Source organism: Muntiacus reevesi, chromosome 1, assembly GCF_963930625.1.
Source record: "Muntiacus reevesi chromosome 1, mMunRee1.1, whole genome shotgun sequence".
Taxonomy (NCBI): Eukaryota; Metazoa; Chordata; class Mammalia; order Artiodactyla; family Cervidae; genus Muntiacus; species Muntiacus reevesi.
The window spans coordinates 21542970-21566132 of NC_089249.1; the positions used below are offsets into that span (position 1 = coordinate 21542970).

Below are 23163 nucleotides of genomic sequence, written 5' to 3' on the forward strand. Positions count from 1 at the left end.
TCCAGAGAATCTGGCTTGTTGTGGCCACAGAGTCTAGGGCGGGGTAAATGGATGGAGGGAGGGAAACCAGAGAGGAGTTGGGCCCTGATCACAGGGCAGGAATTTGTCCTTACTGACACGGAGGTCAGTAGGGAGCCATTGACAGAGTTTGAGCAGAAGAAGGGCAGACACCAAGCTGTGCTTCAGAAAAATGGCAGCTGGGTGGAGGAGGGCTTGTGGGGAAGGTTTGACTCAGGGCAGGACACTTTAGAGCAGCAGAGGCAAAAGATGGGAAGACTGGAAATAGAGTGCGGACTGGGGACTCCCTCACCCTGAGACAGGAGCCCCGGGAGAATTAGATATAAACAAAGGCAGTAAGCTTGGCTTTGGATTTTGAAGATAAGAGACATCTGGAAAAGGGATCTTCCTGTGGAGGGGCTCTTAGTGACAGCTCAAGACAGAGGTCTGGGAGTCATGCCCAGGGTTGGAGTGGTTGTGTTGGGGGGGGTATGACGGAGAGGGCTGGGAAGCCCATTCTGTCCTGGCCTCCACCCTCTGACTCTCCCTCTTCATAATGTCCCTGCCACTCCGCAGAAGCTGAAGGATGAGATCGCAGATGTGTTTGCCCAAATCGACTGCTTCGAGACAGCAGAGGAGAGGTGAGGGGCTGGCCGGGCACCCAGGGAAGCTGCCACGGTGGTTTCTCGAAGATGTCATACGTCATGAGTGAGCGTGAATGAGCCCAGGCCCTGGTGAAATCAGGGATCAGACCCCCAGAGGGGAGGCTCCGGGGTGAAATAGGAACGCGGCAGCTCTGACAGTCCCGCCTCCGGTCTGGTCTGGTCCTTGCTTCCAGACTGCCCCCTCTCTTCAGTGTCAACCCCTGTTCTCCTGCCTCCTCCACTCCAAGTCTTTCCCAGCCCACCTGACCCCGCCCCTGACCAATCACTGGCCAGGAGCATCCTGGGGAGGGTCAGGGAGGAGGAAAACTCAGCCCCAAGGATGAGGACTAGGAAGCCAAAGGCCTTATGGGAACAGAAGCCACGCCTATGGTCAGGCCAAAGCTGGTCCACCCCACCCCACCCATGGGTGTCATCCACTCCACCCCTTCTGTGGGAAGATGCCCCCTGTCTCTGTAACCTGCGGTTGGTCCTCTCCCTTCTCTGGGCTTCAGTTCCCTACTTGTGCAATGAGAAGGTTGGTCCGTACATAACCCCTAGGGCCTCAGGGCACTGACTCCTACGTTTGGTGTCTCAGAAGATCCCCATCCTGCCCCTGCCAGCCTCATTTCTCTGATGCCTCTGATCTCCACCTTCCAAGCAGAACACACACACAAATGCACACACACACACACACACACACAAATGCACACACACACACACATGTGCACAGCCCCCATGTCTCTAGATCCCCTGCTCCAGCCCCCAACAATGACAATAAGATAATATTTACTCAGCTCCTACCACCCGTTGTTTTCAATGCTTTAACCTCTCAACAATGCTTGGGATGCCAGGGGTGGAGTCACCCCCCCATTTTACAGAAGAGGAAACAGTCCCAGAGAGATGAAGTGACTCCCCCTGAGTGGGATTTGCACCAGGAGTCTGGCTCCAGAACTTATGCTCTCCTCCCCACTCCCCACCCCACCCACCAGCCTCCTTGTTACATTGCTTCCACTCCAAGCCCTTCTAAATCCTCTCCCCTGGGAGCATCTCTGGCTCCCAAGGTCACAGCTTCAGAACTGGTTAAAATGCTGGCACTGAGTCCTTTGGAAATTGGGTTTCCTGGCTCAGGAAGGGGGCCAGACCCTGCATTTCTCACATTCTCCCAGGTGACTCTGACCCCACTTGGAGGTCCTTAAGGAAAACTGGCTCTAGCCAAGGAAAGCATCCTTGGGGATTGGAGGGGTGCCCTGGGGTCCAGGGGCGTCCAGGCTGATGTCTTTCCATCTACAGCCGCATGGCCCAGAGGGAGAAAGAGCTGTGCATCGGGCGCAAGAAATTCAACATGGATCCCATGAAGGTGGGCAGTGCGGGGGCTCGGGTTGGGGGGTCAAGGGAGTTGCACGCTGGGCATCGCCACAGTGTCTCCTTCTTCCCCTCAACCAACACAATTACCTACTTTCCAGAGGAGGAAACTGAGGCCCCGCTGGGCTCAGCATCTTGTCCAGTGCCCCCACACCATCAGGGCTGGGGGCTCCGCCACCCCACAGCCAAGTAGCCCCGGGGCCTGAGGTGGGAGCCAGGAGGATGATGGGGGCTCTGTGATGTCTTTGAACTTGGGGTCCCATGAGTCTGGGTCCCTGTCTCCTACTCTGTGAGTGGTTGGGCCTTTGGACTCTGGGGCTCAGTCTCTGGAAGTGTCATTTAGTTGTTCAGCTTAGGCAGCCTGTCCTGAGAGGCTGGCATAGAGTCCTGATGCTCAGATCTCAGCTATGGTCTAACCCCCACCCCCGCTGGCCTCAGAGCAACCGCAGCCCCCACCCCTCACCCAGCTAGGTGGCAGCTGGGCTCCTTTCCTGCAGGAACTGAGACAGGAGGAAGCCACAGCTGACTTGCCGAAGTGGGGCCAGGGCAGCCACAGGGTCCCTGGAAATTCACTGCTCTGGTTTAGAAGGCTGCCTCTTCGGCATCACAGATCTCCTGTGTTCCCAGACACAGAAATGGACCCCTACTCCCATCAACATGGACCACACAGACCACACACACACACTCACATTCCTGCCTGAGTGCCCCTCAGGGAGGGGCTTCTGAGGGGTCCCCTAGGCCATCTGCCTGTCACACAGAGCCTTCCACAGTCTATCCCCACTCTTCCAAGCAGCCTCTTCTCCAAAAGGAACAGGGAGGCAAAGCCCTCATCACAGAAAACCAGAGCCCAACCCCTCCAACTCCTAAAATTAGAATGACAGACTTTGAGTGCCTGGGTTGTGAGGTGAGATGTTTTGATATTGTCAAATCCGAAAAGCGGGGCAAGGCACACTCCCATTTTCACACAGCAAGGGGAGGAAAGGCACTGCCGGGGTATCTACCTCCGAGCCGTAGCAATTTCCTCTCCTTTTCATTGAGCTGGGTTTTTCCCTAATTTTTATACAATGGACATAGGTTTCTCGTGAGAAAAAAAATGAAACACTGTTTTTAAATAATACAAACATTAAGCTGAATCATTTGATCTTAAAATTATAAATTCATCGAATCATCAAAGCATATGATCAGAGAGTGGTAGACTGAGGGGGGTCTGGGGGAGCAGCTGGCATGAACCTGGTTCATGGCAGGAACACATGTCTGTTTGCACACCTCTGCTGATGGGGAGCTCATCACCTTACAAAGGCAGCTTCAATTAAGGAGGGTCACAAGTTCCCAGAACAAGCTGTGCCAATGCTAGAATTCCAGGCCCCAGGGCTCTGGCCACGGGCACTCCCTCTCCCCCTTCCCAGGCCAGCTGCTGGGTGGGGGCTGCTCACAGGCTCTGTGTACCACCTCCAGGGCATCCAGTATCTCATTGAGCACAAGCTGCTGACCCCCGACGTCCAGGACATCGCCCAGTTCTTGTACAAGGGCGAGGGACTCAACAAGACAGCCATCGGCACCTACCTGGGGGAGAGGTAAGGAGGGTGGGGCCTTAGGAAGGCAGGGAATGAGGATGTGCAGGTGAGCACAGGTACGTGTGAGGGGTGGGTTGTGTGTGCAGGTAACTAAGGAATGAAGCATGTTAGGAAAGTCGTAACTCCTGGGGCTTGAGCAGGTTAAGTGATCACTCTCCTTCCAGACCTTGAACCAAACCATGTCTGCCTTCATTCCTTCCTTCATTCATTTAGAAACAAGTAGGTATTTTTAATATCTACTGTGCTTCCTGCATAGCTCAGTCGGTAAAGCATCTGCCTGCAATGTGGGAGACCTGGGTTCAATTCCTGGGTCAGGAAGTTCCCCTGGAGAAGAAAATGGCAACCCACTCCAGTATTCTTGCCTGGAGAATCCCATGGATGGAGGAGCCTGGCAGGCTACAGTTCATGGGATCGCAAGAGTCAGACACGACTTAGCGCTATCTTTACTAGGTTTACTAGGTGCACCAGACAGTGTTCTAAGTCCTGGATTTATACCAGTGAACAAGACAAAGCTCCGGGGCCTGGGGAGTGGGGATAAGCTGGGAGTATGGGATTAACAGATGCACAATACCATACATAGCAGATTAACAACAAAGAATTACTGTGTAGCACAGAGAACTATATTCAATATCTTCTAGTAAACTACAGTGGAAAAGAATTGAAAATAATATACATATATACATATATGTGAAAAGTGAAAGTGAAAGTTGAGTCGCTCAGTCGTGTCCGACTTTTTGCGACCCCGTGGATTGTAGACTACCAGGCTCCTCCGTCCACAGGATTTTCCAGGCAAGAGTACTGGAGTGGATTGCTATTTCCTTCTCCAGAGGATCTTCCCGACTCAGGGATCAAACCCAGGTCTCTCACTTTGTAGGCAGACCCTTTACCATCTGAGCCACCAGGGAAGTCCCTATATATATATATGTATATATATACAAATCATTTTGCTATAGACCTGAAAATAACACAGTTGTAAATCAACTATATTTCAATTAAAAAGAGAAAAACTTCTGCCATCAGGGAAGGTACATTCTAATGGGGAAGACAGGTACCAAAATATGTAAAATAAATTAAAAGTTCTTTGGAATACAAACAAAGCAAGAAAGGGAGATGAGAACGTTCTGAGATCCGCGCTTCAAAGACTGTGACTTTAAATAGTGTGGACACAAAGGGTCTCACAGAGAAGGGGACCTTTGACTGAAATTTAGAGAAGGTAGGCAGTGTGGCTCTGGGGGAAGAGCATTTCAGGCAGAGGGAACAGCACATGAAAAGGCCCTGGGGCAGAAGCCTGCTGAAGGAACAGCAAGCCAGTGAGACAGGAGTAGAGGGATGGAGGGTGGGAGGAAGTAGTCAGTGACAGGTGGGGATCCCTGAGACGGTACTGGGCCGAGGGGTACTCTGAGGGGATCCCTCTGGCTGCTGGGGGAGGGCATAGACTGTAGAGGACAGGTGTGGAGCTGGGCCAGCAAGCCAGCACCCCCTCTCCCAGGCACCTCAGATGACACTCTCCTTCTCCTAAGCAAGCCAGGAATGCAGCTGGCAAGAAGGGCAGGGCTTTCTGACTTCAGATCTGAGAAGACAGAGGAAGTGGGGGTGGACATGGTTCTCTCCATTTTACAGATGAGAATACCGGGGCTTGGGGAGGTCGGGTGGTTTGTGAGGGGTCACCCAGACAGAAAGTGACTCAGCACAGGCCACTCCGAAGCCAGAGCCCTCTCCTGACTGAGGTCAGTGCTGGTAAGCCAGGAGGGTGTGGGGGGGTCTGCTGTGAGTGGGAGGACATGGGTGTGCAGATCGCGGTGGGAGGCCGGTGATGCAGGGTCAGACATGTGAACAGACCAGAGGGTGGCTGGATTCAGGAGGAGGATGTCTGTCCCCTCCTCAGCCTCCCCCACCTCAACCCCTCTAGAAGGGGGTACAAATGCTCAAATATGTCCCACCCTCCCTTCTGTCTCCTCTCCAGGGACCCCATCAACCTGCAGGTCCTCCAGGCCTTTGTAGATTGCCATGAGTTTGCTAACCTCAACCTCGTCCAGGCCCTCAGGTGAGTGGTCCAGGGGGCAGGGGCCTGATTCCCAAGGGGTCGGAGGGGTGTTGGGGGCACCATCATCCACATGGCTAACAGCACAAACAAAGCATCAGGTGCAAAATTAATTAAAGAGGGAATTCCCTGGGGATCCAGTGGTTCAGACTCAGTTCTTTCACTGCTGAGGGCTTGAGTTCAATCCCTGGTCAGGGAACTAAGATCCTGCAGGCTGTGCGGTGTGGCCAAAACATTGTTTTTAATAAATAAATAGAAGTAATTGATGACAGTATCCCCAAAGAGAGCTGAGGTTAGATGAGATAACAGGCATGGACTGCCTGTATCAGCACCTGGCTTGTTACTGCTACTACTACTGCTAATTATTATATCATTATTATAATAATATTTAATCATTTTAATCACAAGTACTATTATTATGACTGCTATTCCCACTGTTTTTTGAATTAGTGCTTATTTTATTTATTTTATTAATACAGCTTGTGTGTACTACATTTATTATTACTTATCATTTTCTAATTAGGATATTATTTTTGCTACTCATTTTTATAGTGATGGGAGACATTAATATATATGGGTAAGGAGCACATACTCTGGAGCTAGACTGCACAGTTCATACCCTACATCTGCTACTCACCCCTGGGGAAAGTCACCAAAAAAAAAAAAAAAAACCCTCTCTGTGCCTCAGTTTCTTTATCTGTAAAATGGGATTAATAACAACACCATCCTCATAAGGTGGTGAGGACTAAGTAAGAAAGTGCTTAGAATTTATCCATAGTAAGGGTTTAGTAAGTCTTGCTGCTGCAGATGATGTCTGGAAAATCATCTCCTGAGTAGGGGCATTTGATCTGGGTTTGGACAGATGATTAGGAGTTTGCAAGGCAGAGAAGGAAAAAGCCACCACTATCTAAGCAATGTGACCTTCCCTTCAACTCTCATGCTTTTTAAAGGAGAGGGGTAGGTTGAGAGTCTCCAAAATTTGTTCGTTCATTTTTTCATTTTTTTCATTCTCTCGCTCATTTAACAAGCCTTTACTGAGCAGGCACTGGCTCAGTAAACATAGTCCCAGTGTTCAAGGCTCAGCGGGAGATGTGAGAGGAGCAGGCATGGCCCTTGACCTTGGCGAATTCAGTTGGAAGCTGTGGATATCATTCAGTTCCAAGAAAAGGAAGCTCAGCCAAGGAACGACCCCAGGGTCCCACAGATCCCAGGGCCCAGTGGCCAGGTGGAGAGAAGCCTTAGAACCTGAGAATCCGCATTGGTCCCCTCATGGGCTGGGGTGGACTGGGCCACAAATGGTGCTAGGCCACAGATGGGCAGAGAAGAATGTCCACTAAGCTCCTGTATTCTAGAAGAAAAGGCATTTCTTGGATCCCTCCTGCAGACTTGGTGCTCACAGCACAAATTCCACTGACCCTTCCCATTAGTCTAGAGGTCAGGTCAGAGTCTCCCATTTACCTAAGCATGAGAGAGGCAGAGCAGTTTATTGAAGGGGGGGAATGGGGGGCCCTCTTACCGCCTCTGAGAGCCCTCCACATCCACTGCCCATGGCTCTGTTCCCTGACCCCAGACAATTCCTGTGGAGCTTCCGGCTGCCAGGCGAGGCCCAGAAGATCGACCGCATGATGGAGACCTTCGCCTCCCGATACTGCCTCTGCAACCCCGGCGTCTTCCAGTCCACAGGTGCCTATGTGGGAGGGGACCCTGCCAGGTGCAAACCTACCTCCTGAGGCTCCAGGTCTCTCCCAAGCACCCAGACCCTGGGGGCCCAGATCCTGTCATCAGCCCTCACTGAGCACCATATCCGTGCCAGACCCTCTGCTGGGTGTGTGTCAGGCAGAGCTGCCTACACACACATCTCCCAAAGGCATGACCCTTGGGAGAGAAGGCAGGAAATAATGGCGTGGGGTGCTAAGGTATCAGTGTCTCATTTGAGGGTGGGGGTGGGAGATTCAGCATGTCCAGGCTGGCTTACCAGAGGGCCTGATGTCTGAGTGGGGTTTTGAAGGATGAATAGGAGTTCTTCAGGAGGTCAAGGGGAGAAAGGGTCTTTGGGACTGGGGTTCTAGTTTGAGCAAAGGCACAGAAGCAGAAATAGACTGGGCGGAATGCACGGGGCCAGGGAGGATAAGATGGATATCAGCAAAAATCAGTCCTCCACACTTCCCAACAGGGTGGGAGAGAAATGATGGCAGGCTTGTCCTGGTCTCTTCTCTGGATCTGAAGGTACCATGGCAATAACCAAGTCCAAGTACTAAGCACTCCCCAGATGCTAAGTGCTTTACCTATGCAAGTCATGTAATCCATACATCTACTCTGTGAGGTCAGCAGTATTCTCATCCTTGCACATAAAGACTCAGAGAAGTGAAGGGGGCTTCTTAGCAGTGTGTCTATGGACAAGTCCTACAGAGCATTTGCCCACCTTGTGGTTATACATAAATTAGGGATTTGCTTGCTTATTATCTATCAGTCCCACAATTTTAAACAACTCACAAGGATGGTGACCATACAGATTTTTTTCACCAATGAATCCCCATTCTGTAGCATTTATTAGTTACTCCATAAATATTTGTAGGAAGGAAGGAATTTTAAAGCACCAGATTTGAATCACCGTTGAACTAGTTAATCTTGTGACCTGGGACATGTAACTTACTCTCCCTGTGCCTCAGTTTCCTAATCTGTAAAATGGGTTGGGGCAGTAACAGTGCTGGCCTCATTAGTGTTGTCAGGGGATGTAAAGAGCTTAGCACAGGGCAAGCACCAGCAACATTAAAGCCACTGTTATCAGAGGTAAAATCGTTAATGAACATGAAGCTCTTTCAAAGTTAAACCTTCTAAAATATTGCAGGGACTTCCCATGTGGCCCTAGTGGTAAAGAACCCACCTACCAATGCAGGTTAGACATAAGAGACGCAGGTTCAATCCCTGGGTCGGGAAGATTCCCTGGAGGAGGGCATGGCAACCCACTCCAGTATTCTTGCCTGGAGAACCCCATAGACAGAGGAGTCTGGCAGCCTAGAGTCCATGGGGTCACAAAGAGTCAGACACAACTAAAGCGACTTAACACACCTCATATTGCAGATGGGGAAGCTGAGGCTCTGGGAACTCAAGCGCTTTTCAAGGTCAACCGGAGAGCTGGGGTCACAGCTGAACTTCGCTGGCTCTGGACTCAGGGATTTAAAACATCACAGAGTAGCGATCATCTCCCTCCCAAACGCTCAGCCCAGCCTGAATCCTGAGCACAAGCACGTGAAAGTCTGAATAATAGAACAGGAGCTCGGCTCTGGGAGCCCCACAATGCTAGCAAGATTACCAAGCAACACGTGACCCAGCCCTGAACAGGGTAGCAAACAATAAGCATCCTCTGAGTTCCAAGGAGGCAGAGAACAGAGTGGGCAGGGGGGCAGGAAGGGCTCGGCGGGGAGGAGGGCTGGAGCAGGAGGGTTTAAATGGATAGAAAAGGGGAGAGGAGGTCGTGCCAGGCAGGGGGCCCAGCAGGAGCAGTAGTGCCGGGTGGGAGGCACACAGGGGCCCGGGCAACTGACAGCTGAAGCTTGCTTGCAGCAGGGAGCTCCGGAAGAGTGGGAGGTGAGGCAAGGACTTGAATGCCAAGCCGGGAGGACAGGGTGGACCTTCAGGGCATTGAGACAGCCAACTCTCTGCCCCGGAGGGGTTAGGGCAGAGGAGGGGGCGTGGCCAGGGCCAGGACTCTGACCACTGTCGTGTCCCGCAGACACCTGCTACGTCCTGTCCTTCTCCATCATCATGCTCAACACCAGCCTCCACAACCCCAACGTCCGGGACAGGCCGCCCTTCGAGCGCTTTGTGTCCATGAACCGTGGCATCAACGACGGGAGTGACTTGCCTGAGGAGCAGCTGCGGGTAAGAGGGGCGTGGCCCCGGCCAGCTGGTCTCCAGGCATCCAGGAGGGGCCTGCCTTTGGGCGGATGACCCAAGAGGGGCTCATCTAAGAGAGGCCTTTCCAGGAGGGGGCCCTCCCAGGCCAAGAACTGTCTTGAGATGTGCTAAGTTGCTTCAGCTGTGTCTGACTTTTTTTCGACACTATGGACTGTTGCCAGCCAGGCTCCTCTGTCCAGGGGATGGACCGTCACAAAAGAGGTTGGTCCTGAAATGGGCTTTCGCAAGTGGTCCCATCTTAAGAAGGAAGTCCAAGACTGAACACCCAGGAGGTCCGCCTGGACCTCAGCCTTTGAGGAGCTCTAGACACCCATCATTCACACCTTCCTCGAAAGGGTGCCTCATACCACCTAGTCTATTTCTTGGAATCCCAGAGTCTTAGACTCTCAGTGGGTCAGAACAGAAAATTCCCAACCTCTGCTCAAACCCCTCCCTCTTCGAGAGAGGAAGAAACGGGTCTTCCATAGGCTACACATCAGCTCCAGAGTCGAGCAGAACCCAGCCTTCCTATCCCATCCTAAACAGCCCCCACCCCTGCCACACTGCACCAGGCTCTGGCCTGGCATGGGGCATCCAGGGATGAATCAGCCCAAGTTCAGGGTCCGGTGGGAAGATAAAACACATGTGAATTCCAGCCCTGCCTGATTCAAGCTATGCTGACCATAGGAACCTAGCTATGGAGACCCAGCAGACAATACTATCACTGTCCCAGGGGCAGGGAAAGAGTGCCATCCTGGAAGACTTCACAGAGGAGGTGACTTTGAACTGGCCTTGAAGGTTGAGTGGGAGTTTGCCCAGAGGAGAAGCAGGGGAAGGACATTCCAGAAAGAGGAAGTGGCCAGCACTTGACCTGGTAGGGAAAGGGAGGGGCATCCGAAGTAGCCATCTGGGTAGAGACAGACAGTGATGGGCACCAAGGTGGGGCCAGAGTGCCCAGGGCTTTGAACTACAGCCTGCAGAGTTTACCTGCTTCCTATGGGCAAAGTGGAGCTGGGAACTATCTTAGAAAGGAGTGAGATTCAAAGCCTGGCTCAGCAAAAATGAACTGACCATTCATTTCTAGGATTAGAGGTGCCCAGAGCTCTATAGAGTTTCAGTTCCCTCTGGGTCAGAGTCTGGCAGGAGGGGAGGAGACAATGTGAACCCCACCCTGGCAGCTTAGCACCCTGTGTATGTTCTGCAGCAGAAGTCTGGTGGGGGTGGGAGAGAGCCTGGATCTGGAATGACTCTGGTGCTCTTCAGGGTTTGAAAACAGCTGTGCCCTTAGCCCTTCACCCTTCTCGATCCCCAGAGAAAATTTATTTTGGAGGGGGGCATGATATGAAATTGGAGAAGGAAATGGCAACCCACTCCAGTATTCTTGCCTGGAGAATCCCATGGACGGAAGAGCCTGGTAGGCTACAGTCCATGGGGTTGCAAAGAGTCAGACACGACTGAGCGACTTCACTTTCACTTTTTTCACTTTATGATATGAAATGAGGGCTTGAGAGTAGATTAGAGCTCAGGTCAAGTCCCATCTCCCCGTTGTTCGCCTCCTGGATGACCTTGAGCAATGACTCACCCTCTCGGGGCCACCATTTCCTCAACCAGGAGAACGGGAATAATAACGCCTGCGTCACAGAGCTGCTGTGAGTAGTAATTTTTAAAAACGTAAAGGGCATAGCCCATGCCAGGTACATAGCACAAGCTCTAAATGGTAGCTTAGGTCGCTATTAAGAATCATTAATAATTATTTAAAATCCCCAGCCCTTAGTAAACTGCCTGAAATGTGAAAGGCCTTTGAAAACTCATCTCATTGTGGTACTTGGAGCAGGAAGCTGGGCACAGCTGGTCTGGCAGGTAATGAGTTAACAGCCTGCCAGCACCAGTCCTGTTGGATCTCCCAGGTGCCACTTTATTGCTTCTGTCCCGGGAGAGCCTCCTTCAGCAGCTCCCTCCTTAGGTATTTTTCCCAATTCAAGTCTTTTGTTAATAACAATGTGCTGCATTTGTATAGAGCTTGTAACTTTCTTCTCATAGGGCTTTTGGGTCTATTATCTCAATTTAGCTTCAAACTCTGCCTGGGAGGTCTGGAAAGGGTTTATTATCCTCCTTGGCAGCCGAGAGGCAGGGAAAAGAACATAGCGTTGGAGTCACAGCCACATCCAAGTGCTAGCTCCTTCATTTTCTAGTTGTGTGACTTTAGGTAAGAGACTTGATCTCTCTGAGCTCCCAGCTTATGGGATTAGTGTAGACATGTAAGGTATTTAGCACAGCACCTATGTCTCTGGGCTGGCTAATGAATCCAGAAGCTTTCAGGGCACAAAGAGAACCACACTGGCCTAGTCCTTGCTCTACAAGGTTTTTACAGAAAGCTGCTGTGGACTGGGGGGTCTTCTTGCTTTCTTTTGGGGCTTCATCTTCCCCATGTGTAAAGCAAGGACTCAGCTTTAAGTATCTTTAAGTATCTTTAAGTATCTTTAAGTATCAGTTTGTGGCTTTGTGGAAGGATTCTCCAGGACATATAACATTTTTAAGTGGCCTGATTTATGAAATTAAATTGACATAGACACATCACCTAAAGAGAGGTCACTCTGTGACCATGAGGGTACGCAGGTGGGAAAGGCTTTGGAGAAGTGCCTGATGGGAGCGGGGGCTCAGGCAGGTGAGCGAGTCTTGCCCTGGCCATCCTGATGGGGACAGGGCAGAGTGCCTAAGAGACTCAGGGCAAAGGCACAGGCTGTGGACTCAGAGGACAGGAGATCAAATCCCAGCTCCGCCTTTATGGCTGCGTGTCCTTGAGTGTGAGCCTCGGTTTCTCCATCTGCAACGTGGGCTGATGACACTGAGAAGCATTGTTCTCCTTACATTGTTCTCCTGAGAAGCAGACAAAGCACTTCAAGTGCCTGGCTCCACTCACCATGACACAGCTGCCCAGAGAGGGACCCGGGGTGAAGAAGGAAAAGAAAGAGAGGGGAAGGAGGAGAGCTCATCCACCCTCTGGTGTCACAGGTGCAGAAACCAAGGTCCAGCAAAGGAAACAGTCAGTTGAGGGCATCTTCTGCTGTAGGTAGGGCCAGACCTCCTGGGTTCTTGTCCAAGCATCTCCATCAGAAATGACTGTGTATCGGGCTCCTTAAGTTCCCCTGACAACCACAGGCATCAGGTACCATTCCCACCTCACCCCACCCCCAGCTTACAGCAAAGGAAACTGAGCTGCAGTAGAGGTAGCTGGCCAGGGGGGCTAAGTCTGTGAGGAGTCCAGGTTCAAACCCACGTCTACCTGAGCCCTCCTCTCTGCAGAGACCAGAAAGGAAGATTTGGGAGTGCAGATGTTGACTTGTTTCCCAGCTTCCAGTTTCTTCCTTGGCTGGAGGAATTCTCAACTCATGTCAATAAAGATGGGGGACTGATGGTCAGCTTCAGGTTCGGCTAGACCCAGGTGCTTCATTGAGGTCAGGGCTCAATCTGGTCTCTCCATCTCTGAGCATTCTCCTCTTCCAAATTGGCTTCCCTCTTAAACAGGCTTTCCCCCAAGTTCCCCAGAGAGGACCTGGGCAACTCCAGGCTTCCATCTTGCTTATCAGTTTAGAGTCCCAGAATGAAGGCTTATTGGCTGGTGTGGGTCACAAGTCCCTCTCTGAATCAGTCACTGTGACCAGTAGGAAGAAATGCTCTAATTAGCCAGATGGGAGTCATTCCCTGTCTCCTGGAGCCTCGAGGGAGTGCTGGGTGGGCAGTGTCAAACCCCTGAGCAACCTGAACAGAAAGTAAGGGGGTGATTCTCCAGAGGAGAACAGAATGGGTGGGGAAGGGTGGATGCAAGGCCAGCACAACCACTGGTGAGTGGCTGTTGTCTTTCTGATCATGTCTCCCCAGCCAGGAGAAGACAGCCTGATTTGGTGGTGGCAGGTGCAAGGGTGTTTTCTTACAGGGGGTGAGGGGAGCCTGGTTTTATAAGGCACAGGAAATGTGGGTGAACAGAGCTTCTTTCCTTGTGGGGGCAGAATGTGTAGGCTGTAGGAGGCCCGCAGAAGCAGCCGGGGGCTCCCCGTGGGTGTCGTGAAGGATGAGGCCTTGTCTGTCCCCCTGCTTGCCCCCTTGGGCCTTCAGAATATTTGTATGGGCTGCCAGCTTTGCTGACAGAGAACAGGTCTTAGAGAACAGAACTCCTTCAACCAGCTGGGGCTACTAGGGAAACCTCAGGGCCAGGCTGGGCCAGAGAGGGAGGGGCAGCAGGGCTTCCTGGCTGCTCTAGGAATGTGGGGGCTCCGAAAAGGGAAAGTGGTCCCTGCCCTTCCCCACTCAACCCACCACAGCCAGCTGAGTTGTCTCCATCAAACCCAGGAAAACCTGCTACAGGCCAACACCCTCCTCCCCTACTCTCTTACCCTACCACCATCCCTAAGCTCCTGGATCAGAAAAGATGTTTAAAAACCAGCAAACACCATTTCTAAAACTTTGGGGAATCGAACAGTACTTGTGAAATTTTTCATTTAACATTTCAAGGAAACCATCTGAACAGCAGCACACACAAACACAACAGAAGGGAATGATTTCATTATGTCGATGATGGTGACCCACCATTGTGCCTGGTTTTAATCAGCAGAATTAGACAATTTAGAATGTTTTTCCCAAACAGTTGGAAATCTGGGCAGGTTGTCCATGGAAGGCAGTGTCCCACAATAGGGGGTTCAAAACACAGAGGGATGATCATTGCCAACATCTACAACTCTCCCGCAGGGAATTCTCAGCCCTGGCTTGCATACCTCTGGTGACAGGGAACCCATTGTCCTACAAAGTTGCTTCTTCCATATTTCAGCAGCTCTAACAACTAGAAAGTCCTTCACGGAGAACTGAAACCTGCTTTCTGGGAAATTCCCATGCCCCAGAAGAGATCTCTGGTCTCTTCCTAGGAGAGGGATCTGTTAGGGCCAAGATCAGCTTCCCACCTTGAGGCACAGAGTCACTGACCTGCCCGAGGCCACATAGGCCAGACCGAGGCCCTGGATAAATGTCACAGCGGGTCTTTCCCTCCCTTCTCTTGGGGTAGAACCTCTTCGACAGCATCAAGAGCGAGCCCTTCTCCATCCCCGAGGACGATGGCAATGACCTCACCCACACCTTCTTCAAACCCGACCGCGAGGGCTGGCTGCTCAAACTGGGTAAGACACACACTCCTGCATTCTGGGGCACATGCACTGATGTGCCTACACACTCATGCAACACGGCTGACACACGCACCCATTTGACTTGAAGCCTCGGGTGGTGGAGTTGAGCACCTCCTGAGCCCCAGGGCAGCAGGCTGCTTGCCCCAACCCTCCCTCCGTCTGTCCTGGGGATGAGGGGACAGTGGGGGAGAGAACAATGAACAGGAAGGGAGACAGGAAGCTGACAGATTGATTCATAGATAAGCCCTTCAACCAGAGATCTTTCTTCCTAAAGTGACTCTGAGGAAGCCCAGGCCCAGTGAGGTTAAGGGACCAGCCCAAGGCCACATAGCCAGCCAGTGGCAGAATTTGGTGGGCAGATGGTTAGGTGTCCCTGAAAGACGGGGGGAGGAAGTGTGAGAGGATGTGGCTTGGGGAGCCTCTCCTCAACAGGACTGGGGACAGGGAGGGCCTTGGGCCTGCAGAGGGGAGCTGTGGTGGGTGCCACGGCAGCAGCTGCTGCAAGTTCTAGCAGCGGAACTGTAGGACCTGGCCATCTGAGCCTACCACCCGCACACATGCTGGGCACCTCTGGGCAGGGGCAGCCAGCCAGGCACAGAGGCTTTCCAAGTCAAGGGAGGACAGACGCCGTGTGTGGGAGCAGGGCCCTGGCCTGAGGGCCCATCCAGACCCACCATCTCTCCAGGCCCACCTCCCAGTCCATCCACCTGCAGACTGCAACCTCCTTTTCTTGCCCAGCTGACAGTTTTCAGCCCCAGGGCAGCTCTAAGTCACAGATCCCAGCTCCTCCATCCATCCTTGGCCTCAGTTTCCATAGCTGTGGAATGGTAACAGCCATCCTTGGGAGGATTAAACATGTGGGGAAATGACCATGCACTTGGGCTCTGGGGCTCAGACACTGGGGTTCAGTTCCCAGCTCTGCTGCCAGACCCTGAGCAGATGACGTACCCTCTCTGCCCTGCAGTCTCCTCATCTGTAAAATGGGGTTAATAATGGTCCGCTCCTCATAGGCAGTCATAGGGATTAATAAGTGAATGTTTCTTGAACCCTCTAGAACATTGCCTGGCAAGTGAAAGATGAAAGGCTTAGCACAGCACCAGGCAGGGAGCGGGCCAAGGGATGAACAGAGTGGTGGGGGCAGGAGGAAGGTGCAGGAATGGCCAGCCTGCCCCTGGGGCTGGACTAGGGAGGGGCTCTGGGGCAGCCTGGAGGTGATGGAACCCCTTAGGTTTTAAGTGGGGGAGAGAGAGATGCGGGGGAGGTGTAGCAAGCTAGGGGTTAGGGGGCCAGGGTGGGGGCCCAGAGGTGGGCCTCGGAGGCCCTGCTCTTCCGTGGAGAGACGTGCTGGAGCCCAGGGCAGAGGAGGGCTCACTGGCTCCATCGTTGGCTCTTGCAGGCGGCCGCGTGAAGACCTGGAAGCGACGCTGGTTCATCCTGACGGACAGCTGCCTCTACTACTTCGAGTTCACCACTGTGAGCCTCACCCGACCCTGTCCCTCCCCTCAAACCCTTTCCAGATTCTCACTAAGCAGTCCACTGTAGAGCTGGGGCCTCTTTGAGGTCATTCGGTCCTCCTCCACACCAGTCTTACCGATGGGGGAAACAGCTGCTAAACAGAGGGGAAGGGGCTGGGCCAAGGTACAAGGCAGAACTGGGGTTTAAAGTCCAGCCTCCTAACTCCCAGCCAGGGCTCTTCCCACGCTGCTCCCCTGCCCTCTCCAGGGCTGGTCAGAGTCTGGGGAAGACGGGCACACTCCTCTTTGGGGTCTGGGGTGCCGCCGAGTTCAGACAGAGGAGGCTGGCAGGCTATAGTCCATAGGGTCACAACAAAACTTCCAAGTTTACTCCCTGCCCTTGAGTCCCAACTCCCTTTGCTGATCCTGATCTTCCTTCTTATTCTTCTGCAGGACAAGGAGCCCCGGGGAATCATACCCCTTGAGAATCTCTCAGTGCAGAAGGTGGACGACCCCAAGAAGCCAGTAGGTGTCAGCGAGGTGGCCTCAGGCCAGAGCAGCTGTAGGAATTTCCAAAACAGAGCGCAGGCTGGGCGGGGCTCTCCAGGAGGCGAGGCCATGCCTGGGACACCTTCCAGCAGCTCAGGCTTGCCTCAGCCTCCCTCTTAGGGACAGGGATCCTAGCGTCAAGAGGCATCAAGAGGGCCTGGCCACTGTCTCTCAGAGCCTGGCCCCTGATACTGGCTCTGGGACCTTCAATAAGTCTCTGCTCCTTTCTGAGCCTCCGTTTTCCCATCTGTCAACTGGGGATTTTAAAAGGGATCATGGATTTAGGTCAAGTCAGACACATAGTAAGTTTCCAGCATGAGGAGCCGCAGCCCCTGCCCCTTCTCCTGTCACAGTCAGGCCTGGCAGTCAGGTGTATCCTGCTACTCTTCTAGATGCTGGTCTTTCCCAAGTGTCTAGGCCTCTCCGAGCCTCCCTGAGAGCCCACACAGCGCCCTTTCCTCCCACCCCTGCCCTGCCCTCACCTGGCCACTTGCCCACAGTTCTGCCTGGAGCTCTGCAACCCCAGCTGCCGGGGCCAGAAGATAAAGGCCTGCAAGACCGATGGCGACGGAAAAGTGGTGGAGGGCAAGCATGAGTCTTACCGGATCTCAGCCTCCAGCGCCGAGGAGCGGGACCAATGGATCGAAGCTATTCGGTAACGGGTGGCTGGGCTGGTGGGAAAGGGTCTCTGGTCACCTTCCAGAAGGCCCTGCTCCTCTCAGGGTCGTGTTTCCTTGTCTGTAAAGAGGGCTAACTCCAGAACTTCCCTCCTGTTTCTGGCATGCAAATCCCTTCCACCATGTTCCGTGAGCATCCTCTCTGGCCCAGAACACAGAGGAGCAAGGCACTGAATTCATGGGGATGGTGGAGGATCATGGGAGATGTTATGAGTAAAGCTCTCTGCCCAGTGCCTGTTAGCATCAGGATCCTAAGTGGTCCTGGAAAGACCTGGTGTAGGTGGGGAGGAGGACTTTCTAGGTGGAAGGAGCAATGCAGGCCAAAACAAATGGGTAGGTCAGGCATAGGGATGCCTGGACATCTTCCTGGATAGCCGGTGCTGGGCAGTGTGGGACTGAGCAATGCTGGGCAGTGCAGGGGGTAGGGCTATGCGGGGACCAGGCAGCCTGGGGGCTGAGCAGTGGGAAATGAGGCTGCAGAGGATGGCGAGGCCTTGGTGGCCGTGGCAGAGAGCTCAGGTTTCTCCTGAGTGTGCTGGAGAGCCACAGACAGGTGTGGCCAGGGGAGAAAGACCACCATGCAGGGGCTGGAGTGTGACAGGTGTGATGGGCAGTGGAGGGACAGGAGGAGGGGCAGGATAACACCTTGACTCTGAGTCCATGGGGAGATACCAGTGGAGGTGAGTCCTGTTCGACAGAGGAAGACATGGAAGTGGTCAATGGGCCGGGGACCATGTATGTCCCAGAGACTTGTAGGGTCTTTTCCCTCCGACCTTGCAGCAGCCCTGTGAGCCTGCCAGGCCAAACCCACTCTCATCTTCATTTTACAGATGAGGACTGAGGTCCAGAGAGGGAAAGGACCTGCCCAGGGTCACACAGCCAGAGAAGGGCAGAACTAGGACTGGCAAGCAGGTCTGCTAGTTCCACCTGGGCTCTTGTCACCTCCTTCTGAGTCTGACGGGGCCTGGGGAGGTGTCCAAAGATATGTGGGGGCAGAATTCCGGAGGCTCTCAGGCCTGTCTGTGGCATACCCTGACTCGGTCCTTGGTGGGGTCATCAGGCTTTTCCCCTGCAGTGGGGCAGGCCAACCCCGCCCTGGGAGAAGCACACCCTTATTACAAGCCCTGGGAGATGAGACCCCTTTGCCAGCCCATCCAGCCCTGAAACCTTTTCCCTACCCTCACTCCAGAGCCAGCATCACTCGTGTCCCCTTCTACGACCTGGTCTCTGCTCGGAAGAAGAAGATCGCCAGCAAGCAGTGAGCTTCCTTGGAGGTGGTGCCCGGTGTCCTGCGAACCCCATGACCTGTGGTACCTGGAGACCCACTCCCACCCCAGGGCCCACAGACATCCTCCCTCAACCCCCTTCACTTTGACCTGACAGTGGGGGGCAAGGGTGGGGGAGGCAGGGCTCAAGAGCCGGGGTGGGTGGGAACCACCAAGGTCTCAGAGCCCGATCATGAGGCTGCTGGCCCTGGGCATCCAGGAAAGGACCCACCCCTGCCCAAGTCCACTACAGGAAGGGGTAAGGAAAGCGGCCACAGCCTGGCACCCTGCCCTCTCTCTGGGCCTCAGTTTCCTCTTTTGTTAGAAGTCTCCTTGCCCTCTGAAATGCCATCAGCCTTCAAAGCAGGAGGGGCCTGAGTGCTTCCTACCCTCCACCATGGCGACACCTCCTCCTTCTGCTCAGTGGGTTCTCAGCCTGCCCCTCCCATTCCTCAGTGGGAGCTTGGCCCTCCCTGCCCAAGGGACACAGGAGACACATCTCAGATCCATGGACATGACCTCTAGGAGACCCAAGAGCACTGGACTAGGAGCCTGGACATCACAGTCTCAGTCCTAGCTCCATCTCAACTTGCTGAGTGCCCTCGGCCAAGTCACACTCCTTCTCTGGTTCCTGGAAAACTGTGGTGCTTGGATAGGAATGTGCCTATCCTTCTGGCTTCTGGCTCTGTGCACTCCACCCCTCAACCTGCCAGCAACGGCCCCGCTCAGACTGCTTCCTGTCCGTGGAAGGACAGGAATGTGCCGGGTCTCCCAAGGAGCTTCTGGCTGGAGATGTCTACACCTGTTTACTGAGCCGGAATGGGCTCTGGACTGAAGACTGCTGAGAGGCGGAGAGCAAAGTGGGCCCATCCTCAAGGATGTTCATTTCAGAGAAGGAACAGGTGGGACTCCTCAAGCAAATGGCAGAGAGCATCTCAAACAGACATACTCAAGCAGAAATGGTGGTACAACCAAGAAGCCAAGAAGAGAGCTTTGTGATCTGTGGTTACCAGGAGGGCTGCCTGGAGGCAGCAACCATGCCATGAGTGATGTACACCCTTGTAGCAGAGTCTCTGCCACAGTCTCCCTGCTGGACCACTGCCCAGGGCTCCTGAGGTGATGAGCAGCTGTCGCAGCAGGGTCCTAGCATTCTGAGACTCTGGCACAGCACCATCAAGAGTGAAGCTGGCTTCACTACCCACAGGCAGGCAGTTCCGTCTCCAGGGAGGCCCCAACCTGGAGGAGCATTCTGCAGACAGGTTTCCTCTCAGTAGCGCGACTTACCCTGCCACTCAGGCCCTGGGGGAGTCCCTAGAGGGAAGTTCCCTGGCAGGAAAACAGGAGATGGGGTTACCTCTGCTCGACTGTCAGCCTGCGTAGGTGAGCCGGACAAGGTGAATTCCCCCAGGGAGGGGAGGCAACTTCTCTTCCCCCACCTCACAACACACACACGTACACACTTTCTGTGGGGTCAGGACAGAGTAGCTGCCTTACAAGTGGTGAGGCCACTGTCTCTGGAGGTGGGCAAGCACCTCGTAATGATACTGCACTGAGGAGGATCTGTTTGGGTGTGACAGGAAGAAGATTTACAGGATGTTTGAGGCCTTCCACAGGCCCCGTGGCAGCATGGGAGCTGAGTGCCACATCTGCTGCCTTTTTTGGCCCCTGAAGGGGCAGCCAGGGATCATGGGCTCTGAGGTCCTCTCCTGCCACTGGCTGTGCAATCTTAGTCCACTCTCTTCCCCTCTCTGGTCCTCGGGTTCCTCCCCTGTCACTGAGAGGGTGGAATGAGGGATTTTCTGGGCATGAGTGGCTGTTCTCGGAATCACTCAGAATAGAGAATAAAGCTCATGAGTCAACTTGTGGGTGGGGCTCTGTCCTCTCCGTGACCACATCTGCCCATCCTTGAGGCCAATGTGAACCCTTCACCCTCATCCCTTTCCCAGCTGGAGAGCGGGAGGGTCAGATGGAGAAGAGTGGACACTCAGCAGACCCTGGACTCTCATCCTCTGGCCACTGGGGGCTGCCACCTGGACAGAAATCTCCAGGGGCTAAATTTGAAGCAAGGGTCCCTCTGAGCAGGGGCAAGAGTGCACTGGTTCTGCCAAGGCCAGGGGAAAGCAAAAGAACTTCCCAATAGCCCATGCTGTCTGAAGAGAGAAAGGATGCTGCTCAGGAGAGAAGTAGTGAGTTCCCTGTCTGATAAGGGATACAAGTACAGATTGGATACAATGATCACTTGGGGAATCACAGAGAGTCTTGAATTTGTTACTCTTCATTCATATTTTCCACACTCTTAATTAAGTGCCTTGTTTCAAGCACTGGTAGAACAAGACAAAAGCCATGCCTGCATGGGACTGACGTTCTGGTGGTGCTGAGTTCTAGGCAGCCCCTTCAGGTGTGTAGGGCACTGAGATGGTCCCCACACCTTAATCCAGCCCCTTGTCTGAAATGCCACCATTGAGTCACTCCTTGAAGACCTTAAGGCGTTGAACTGATCAACTTTCACTCGGCCCAGGTTTTTGAAGCACCTACTATGTGCCAGGCTCCACACACAGAACCAAGGATCCAAAGATGATCAAGGCAAAGCCCTTGCCCTCCAGACGAACTCGAGTCTAGTGGGGAAAGACAGCCCATTCCAACTCATGCTGTTACATAGAGTGGAGCACACGGGCCGGTGGAGGGCTGAGCTGGGCAGAGAGGCAATCCTGGGGGCTTCTCGAAGCAGCCGGACTTGAGTTTTGGCAGCCAGGTAGGAGAAAAGACACGCAACTGATACTGCAGGGAGCTCGCTCCAAGTCTGCCCCTCCCCATCACACACATCCTGACTGCGAGCTCCTCACAGGCCAGACTGTCACTGCTCGGTGCCTGGCACACAGAATGCACGATAATTCTTTGACTGAAGTCAACTGAAAAGACTCTCTGGGCCTCAGCGTTAACTAGCGCAAATATCTAGAGGCGCAGGGAACTGTGGGAACAGTGAAGCGGCTAGGTGGGGGCGTGGCTGGGGAGGTGGGCGGGGCCACATCGCAATCTGGTCCAGCTCTGCCTTGCTGGCCCAGGACTCCCCCAGCTCCGGTGGCTTCTGCCCACCTTCCCGTCCTTCTGACACTCCTCGCTCTGGGCAGCAGGGGGCTCCCACCACTCGTGAATGGGAGGTTCCACGACGCAGCCAGAGGGGAGCTGAAGGGGCTGCCCTTTGGAGGGATGAGGCCTCGGCCCAGAGGAGAGCCTTGACGTCGGCCTCCTGGAGAAGGATGCACCCGGTCAACTAGGACCTGTGGGCTCCAGCAGCCCCAAGCCCCTGAGGGCACAGATGCTCATCGGCCGCCCCCCTCCCTTCACGTGGGGCACAGTCACCCCTTCTCAGCCTAGGAGTCGGGATACCCTGTCTCTCTGGCTTTCTGGTTGTGTGACCCTGAACTAGTAGCTTGCCCTCTCTACTACTTACTTCCTCTCTAGGAAGATGTGATCTTCCTTCCTGAGGGGTTCCGACAGGTGAGTTTCTGGACATAAAAGTTTAACAGGGACTTCCTTCTAAGTCTCAGACACGGGTACCAGGTGGCCCCTGCCCTGAGATGAATTGAGACTGGTGTGTGGAGCCGCAGGGGAGGGGGGGGGTGTTGGGTGGCAAGTGAGAAGGTGCCACAAAAGCCCCTTACTGTATTAGGCCACAGGGGGCAGTAGTGAGGCCATCAGGAGGTCATGGGTTCAAAGCCCAACTCTACCCTGAGTCTTAAGCAAGTTTCCTAGGCATTCTGAGCCTCAGATTTCCCATCTATAAAATGAAAATAATAGAAATACTTAGAACAGTGTTGAGTACCTACTCAGGGTTAAGTGAATTATTATTATTATCACTTCGAGGCAAACTATTTACATGCTTTGATGAAGATACAAAACAGGCTAGACCATTGGAGGAGGAAAGATTCATGCAGGGGTTGAGGGACTGGTAGATCTGGGAAAGCTTCTTGGCAGAGATGCCCATGAAAGATAAAATAGCTGGAGGCCTGGCTCTTCTAGCCAGGAGGAGCCAAAACAAGGATGCTTGATAAAGCAATGTATTTCTGGGACTCCCTTGAGTGTCTCAGAACAAGACCCCAAAGCAAGAAGGTGAAAGGTTGAGTGGGGGCTGAGCTGTGTGCCCCGGGCTGTAGTCTCTTGTGTCTCCAAGGCTATTTTGCCCTTTGTCGTGAAACTCTGACTGGGGATCCAGTAACATGGCTGCTGAATGAGGCCCTCACAGAAAGAGAGAGAACAAGCTTGGCACAGGATGGCCTGAGGTGGAGTAGGAGTGGGTAAGAAGGACCCCTGCCCAGTGCCTGGAAGCATAGAGCTGTTTCTGGGGCCCTGCGCCCAGATGCCTGGGGCCAGGAAATGGGGAGGGGGCGGACAGCCAGGAGTCGAGTGGCAGGTGTGAGAGACCTGGAGAAATTGATTTATTAGAGACTATGAACGGAGCTAAATATGTTTGCCAGCTCAGCGATGACTCAGGCATTCCCCAGGGGTCCACAAAGTGTGAGCATCAAGGAATC

At 53.5% G+C, this 23163-nt stretch overlaps 1 protein-coding gene across 1 annotated transcript in view; it reads left to right on the forward strand.

Moving 5' to 3' along the window:
- Positions 1 to 21218, forward strand: part of CYTH4 (cytohesin 4) — a 32124-nt gene extending 10906 nt beyond the window's left edge. Inside the window, exons 3-13 of the mRNA XM_065921609.1 lie at positions 574 to 638; positions 1932 to 1998; positions 3459 to 3577; positions 5541 to 5621; positions 7189 to 7301; positions 9352 to 9500; positions 14569 to 14680; positions 16083 to 16159; positions 16594 to 16665; positions 17190 to 17344; positions 18556 to 21218. Of these exons, the coding sequence (XP_065777681.1) occupies positions 574 to 638; positions 1932 to 1998; positions 3459 to 3577; positions 5541 to 5621; positions 7189 to 7301; positions 9352 to 9500; positions 14569 to 14680; positions 16083 to 16159; positions 16594 to 16665; positions 17190 to 17344; positions 18556 to 18628 (1083 nt within the window). The 3' untranslated portion in view covers positions 18629 to 21218. The remainder of the gene's footprint in view (positions 1 to 573; positions 639 to 1931; positions 1999 to 3458; positions 3578 to 5540; positions 5622 to 7188; positions 7302 to 9351; positions 9501 to 14568; positions 14681 to 16082; positions 16160 to 16593; positions 16666 to 17189; positions 17345 to 18555) is intronic.
- Positions 21219 to 23163: the final 1945 nt, after the last annotated feature.